Below are 6,123 nucleotides of genomic sequence, written 5' to 3' on the forward strand. Positions count from 1 at the left end.
ACAGCCTCCTGAGTAGCTGGGATTATAGGCATGTGCCACCACGCCAGACTAATTTTGTATTTTTAATAGGGATGGGATTTCTCCATGTTGGTCAGGCTGGTCTTAAACTCCCAGCCTCAGGTGATCCACCTGCCTCATCCTCCCAAAGTGTTGGGATTACAAGTGTGAGCCACCACGCCTGGCCCAGAACCATTTCTTTTTATAAAAGTTTTTTTTTTTTTTTTAACATTCTAAGCAGACTGCTAAACTGTTCTGTATATAATGTATTATGGCATATATGAGCTGTGTAAATTTTGTGAATATGTATTATATTAAATTGGAATCCCTAAATTTTGTAAAAAGACAATTCTTATTGTGATTGGAAGTAGTTATCCAGAAATTAAAAAATAAGATACTTATTGGAAAATGTGAGTTTTATTTACATATCAGGCCACAGGTTACACAATTGAAACCAACAGCAGTTTTGAATTATGTGTACCAGCTAGCTGAACTAGCCGTATCAGTTTTTTTTCCAGTCATTTAGCATTATAGTAAGAAAACACTTGGTAAGGCATATGGAGACATATTTATAGTCTATCTGGGAAGCTGACTGCCAGACAGGGCAGTTTGTCATCTTTACCCAGCTGAAACATCTTTTCCCATGGGTTGCTACAGATTGGCATTGAAGCCTAGCAACTGTTACTTCCCACACATGCCATCTTCCAGGATTTCCTGAGAAATGCTTATAGTTTAAATTCTGTTTCACTTTATGTTTGAGATCTCAGTATATCTTCGGATTAGGTTGAATTTCCCTGTTGGGTCTGGAATATACCATTTTTCCCAAACATCAGTATATGAAGCAGTCCTTCCCCATGGCTTAAAATGTCCATTCCAATGGAGCAACTTGGCAGCCTTTACGAACTGAGGTGAGTATCGTTTTCCAGCACTGGAACCTTACATTTGAGACAAAAAACACCAAAACGTTGTGCCATGTGAAATTATACAGAAAAGTTAAGGGAAACAATTAATATATCCCATCCCTCAGGATAGTTCTTTAGATACCAGTTATTTACTAGCTTAAGCCACTGGTTAATTCTACTTACCAAGGTGGCGGACATTCCACATAGGATCGATGGTAGAGTGCTGTTGATAAAATACAATAAGCAGAGGAGGTGTTGTGATACTGCCAGCCAGGGTTCTGCTGTACAATCCCTCTCTTGGTGGGACAGAAAACAAATGTTAGTGAAGAGTTCTGACTAACTGCTTTTAGTCAAGACTCCCATAATTGAAATACAATGGTTTTTCACAGTGAGGCCAATTACATACTTACTCTACATTGAGTTTCATCCATTTTTCCAGTTGGTTAGTTATATTCTGTCGTTTCCATTCCGTCAGGTTTGCAACAAAAACTCCAGGATTAAATGAGCAGGTGCTGGCTTTCATGGAAAGCTTACGAATTCTTTCCTTTTTGTAGTCAAGATAGCCAATGTAATTGTACTAAAAACACAAACAGGATATATGTATTTACTGCTTCAAATAGAATAGAGAAAATTTTGGAGCCAGTAGAGAGAAGAGCTGTTAATGACTTCTCAGATTAGAAAATAGATACATGAAATTCTAAGAACAGGAACCTAGATGTTGACAAACTAAACCAGGTGTTCAAGAACAATTAGGCTGTCATGTCCATGAACAAGTCTACAAAAAGGCAGCCTTGAGTTTTGGGATGAAATGATTATGGAATGTAAACCGCAGCAAAAGAGTTCCCTGAATTTGCAACCTCTTCCCATTAAATGGGAAGAGTGGGTGTCTGGTAAGCAATTTACCTGGTTTCCTGCTCCACGGATGATAACTTTAGTAGAGGCTGAATCACAATCTTCTGAAAATGCAGCTGCATGTCCTGGCTTCAGTGGTGTATTGTAAAGGGCAAGAATATCACCTGAAATAGACAAGATGTTAAGATTTACATTTCAATTGCCTTGAGAGTTCCCTGTTACTCCCACTTCTCCCTATGTGACATTTTATAGAAGACTAAAAATAAAACAACCACTACAGCCCACTGTAGTCCATTGTTTTATTTAGCAATTGTACTCAATCCAAATGGAGAACAGCACTCATGGTGACACTTTTGATACCTTGCACAATTACATCATCATCCATGTATATGGCCTTCTTTGCGCTGGGAACCAGAATTGGCAAGTAGAACCTTGCAAAGGTTAACTGAAAAAGGAAAGAATAATTGGTATAGGATACTGCAGTGGCTGTGCTTTTATTTACATAGAAACTCCTAGGATGCTCTCAGTACCCATTCAGAAGAAAGGATTCTCAACAACCACTGAAGATTGATCCCCAGGAAAACTACTTGCACTATACCCCCAGTTATTTCCTAATACTACCAAGTACAAAAAAGGACACATGGAACTCACTGGTTTCATGGATTCTCCCTGGTCAGGATCCTCTTTTAGTTTCCCTTCCAAAAGTTTAGGGTCAAAATTCACAATTTTGTATCTGATGCTTTTCAGGGAATCACTGTTGAGCCAGGATCTGATGAAGATAAAGCATTAAATTTCAGTTTTTAAATAATGTCTCCAAACCAGTGAGGGTAATGCAAGAGAAATCCTACAGACCAAATAGATGTTTTCAAGTTCCTTTTATCTCTGAGCTTTGGTTTTCTCATCTGAACTGAGAGTAACTCCACCAAAGTCCCTCCATGAACCAAGAGTCTATCGTAATTCTGACTCTAAAATTACTCTAGAAAAACACAATATAGAATTAGGAACATCTCAGCTGGCATGGTGGCTTACACCTGTAATACCAGCATTTTGGGAGGCTGAGGTGGGCAGAACATGAGGTCAGGAGTTCGAGACCAGCCTGACCAACATGGTGAAACCCCGTCTCTACTAAAAATCCTGACCAACATGGTGAAACCCCGTCTCTACTAAAAATACAAAAATAGCTGAGTGGTGGTGCACACCTGTAATCCCAGCTACTTAGGAGGCTGAGGCAGGAGAATTGCTTGAACCCTGGAGGTGGAAGTTGGAGTGAAACAAGGTTGTGCCACTGCACTCCAGCCTGGGCAACAGAGTGAGACTCTTGTCTCAAAAAAAAAAAAAAAAATTAACACCTGGACCATTCAACTCTTAACCCTCTAAATATACTGGTGAAGAAAAGGAGTCAAAGTGACAGCAGTGAAAGCTAATTACCCACAGAGTAATCTTATCTACAGACTGACTACTATTTTTTTTTTTTTTTTTTTTTAAGACAGTCTCGCTCTGTCACTAGGTGCCAGGCTGGAGTGCAATGGCACAATCTCGGCTTGCTGCAGCCTCTGCCTCCCGGGTTCAAGCAATTCTGCCTCAGCCTCCTGAGTAGCTGGGACTACAGGTGCACATCACCACGTTCAGCTAATTATATTTTTAGTAGAGACGGGGTTTCACCATGTTGGCCAGGATGGTCTCGATCTCTTGACCTCGTGATCCGCCTGCCTCAGCCTCCCAAAGTACTGGGATTACAGGCTTGGGCCGCCGTACCCGGCCCAGACTGACTTCTTAATTCACTGTGGTGACCCTGAGTAATTCCACCATTCAAGTCTAAGGCACTACCTGTAAGAAAAAACTGCTAAAGGTGTACTGCACATTTTTTCTAGGTTAGTTTCAAATCAGCATTTTGTGGATACTTGGTGTTATTTCTGTAGTCTATTTTAGTAGTTTTTGTTTGTATCAGATTTTATAACTTTAAAAACTATGAACCATGGAGAAAGCCACAAGGACCAACATATTTTAGAAATTTGATAACTGGTTAATCTTTTAGACAAACAAAATAAGTCTTGTCTTAGTTCACTTTCAAAATGGATTGGACTAAGTTTTCCCAGATCACTCTGGGCCAGGATTTGGATCAGGATCTGTGATCAGCTTTACAATACTACCTTGCCATTGTTGCTAAGTCCCTTCCCACTCTAGACCAGAACTCCTCAGAGCATGTCCATAAAGTAAGGAACTTGTGACTTGCAAACCAACATTTACTGCTTCCTTCAGTGAGAAAGTATTACTACGAAAACAACATCAGGTGGAGTTGACATTGCATGGTTACAGTTGACTTCCTGGCGTGAGCTCCTTGTATCACTTCTGCTATTATGCGGATATGCTCATAATACAATCCTAAAAAAATATGCCATTTGTACAGTTTATCGGCAGTACAATCTCAATTGTATAAAACAACATATAAAACAGAAAAACATAGATTGCCAGCTGGCCAGCTTTAGAGCATCCTCTAAAAGCAGTATCAGGTAAGCAGAGCTCACCGAAGATGGTCTGCTGTATTGTTGAGAGTAACAATGTAGAAAATCACATTGGAGCGAGTATTGTGCTGAATGCTATTTATGGCTGCAATGGCCCCCCCAAGCCTGTCTTCAGATGCAGCGATGACCACAGGAATCTCTTCTCTCCCATCTATTGCATGCCGGAGAGCACTTGGGACAAAGTCTATAGGTTGAAGCCCCACAATTCCTGAATCTGAAAAGAACACATGGAAGGCAGTGTGATACAATCTCATTGGTTGATACAGAGTCCAACACATAGAAAAAGGGAAGGTAAGGATTGTGATAAGGATTTACTTCATTCTCTGCCATTAAACTGTGAAGCATATAGCCCTGAAACTTTCCCTATATGTAAACAAGCTTTTGGAAAAGTGGAGGAAGCATTTTTTAAAATAGGCTGACAGCACTTTGATACCTACTGGTAGGAAAATAACAGGACCTGTTAGAATGTATTGTGGCAATTTGTATGATGAGTTTCCTAAGGACAAAATCTGAACTATAATTGAAAGAATTTTACTTAAATCGTGAAAACTTAGCAGCAAACTAAATCAGTGTTTCTTAAGTCACAAATCATAAGTAAGCATGAAACCAATTGAGTCACAACCAATTTATATAGAAAAAGTTTCTGGATTGCAATAAAAAACTGAAGTAGAGGCCAGGGGCGGTGGCTCATGCCTGTAATCTAAACACTTCAGGAGCTGAGGTGGGTGGATCACTTGAGGTTAGGAGTTCAAGACCAGCCTGACCAACATGGTGAAACCCTATCTGTACTAAAAATACACAATTAGCCAGGTGTGGTGGTGAACACCTGTAAACCCAGCTACTTTGGAGGCTGAGGCAGAAGAATTACTTGAACCCATGAGGTGGAGGTTGCAGTGAGCCAAGATCATGCCATTGCACCCCAGCCTGGCCAATAGGGGTTAAACTCTTTTTTATCAAGCATGCAAAAAAAAAAAATTAGAATACCAAAGAAAATACACAAGGAAACTACAAGTACTGTCCTGTAAATATTCTGTAAGTATTGTCCTGTAAATATTCTTGCCTTTCATATATTTTTTATTCCTCAATGAACCCTGAGTATCTACTATATGCCAGGCAATATCCAGGCACTGGGATTATAGTCATGAATAAAACATCCCTAACTTTCTGAGGATAGACAGCCAATTAGCAAATACACATGTATGTATGTATGCTGCATGTAATGTGTTTCCCATTGTAGGGCTGCCATCAAAAAGTCTGAAAGTTGTTGTGCCAACAGATGTTATCCCATGGAAACAAACTAATAGACATTAATGTATGAGAAGTTTCTACCATCACAGTGATATGCTTATGATATACAGAAAAACATGCCATGTACAGTTTATATATAGTATAATCTCAACTGTACAGAAAAAAGATATGTAGGAAAAAACTGGAAGGTACTAAGCCAATATTGTAATAAATTACCTCTAGATAATGAAATCGTTCATTCAACCACTATTTATTGAACAGCCAGTATTGGCCACTATCCTTAGGCACAGGAGATAAAACAGATCGCCCTCATGGAGCTTGAATGCTGGTCTCTTTTTTTCTTTTTTTTTGAGACGGAGTTTCGCTCTTGTTACCCAGGCTGGTGTGCAATGGCGCGATCTCGGCTCACCGCAACTTCCGCCTCCAGGGTTCAGGCAATTCTCCTGCCTCAGCAACCCGAGTAGCTGGGATTACAGGCACGTGCCACCATGCCCAGCTAATGTTTTGTACTTTTAGTAGAGACGGGGTTTCACCATGTTGACCAGGATGGTCTCATCTCTTGACCTCGTGATCCACCCGCCTCGGCCTCCCAAAGTGCTGGG

The 6,123-nt window shown here is 40.2% G+C and overlaps 1 protein-coding gene across 3 annotated transcripts in view; it reads right to left on the minus strand.

Annotated features, from left to right (window-relative positions):
* Positions 1 to 395: 395 nt before the first annotated feature.
* Positions 396 to 6,123, minus strand: part of GLT8D1 (glycosyltransferase 8 domain containing 1) — a 12,542-nt gene continuing 6,814 nt past the window's right edge. For all 3 annotated transcript variants that reach the window (XM_032290151.1, XM_032290152.1, XM_032290154.1), the window contains 7 exons: positions 4,277 to 4,487; positions 2,403 to 2,520; positions 2,112 to 2,196; positions 1,803 to 1,915; positions 1,310 to 1,476; positions 1,083 to 1,195; positions 396 to 932 (listed from right to left, as the gene is read on the minus strand). In XM_032290151.1, the coding sequence (XP_032146042.1) occupies positions 742 to 932; positions 1,083 to 1,195; positions 1,310 to 1,476; positions 1,803 to 1,915; positions 2,112 to 2,196; positions 2,403 to 2,520; positions 4,277 to 4,487 (998 nt within the window). In that variant the 3' untranslated portion in view covers positions 396 to 741. The remainder of the gene's footprint in view (positions 933 to 1,082; positions 1,196 to 1,309; positions 1,477 to 1,802; positions 1,916 to 2,111; positions 2,197 to 2,402; positions 2,521 to 4,276; positions 4,488 to 6,123) is intronic.

Source organism: Sapajus apella, unplaced genomic scaffold (genome assembly GCF_009761245.1).
Source record: "Sapajus apella isolate SASKATOON/1434 unplaced genomic scaffold, GSC_monkey_1.0 scaffold23, whole genome shotgun sequence".
In the NCBI taxonomy this organism is placed as follows: Eukaryota; Metazoa; Chordata; class Mammalia; order Primates; family Cebidae; genus Sapajus; species Sapajus apella.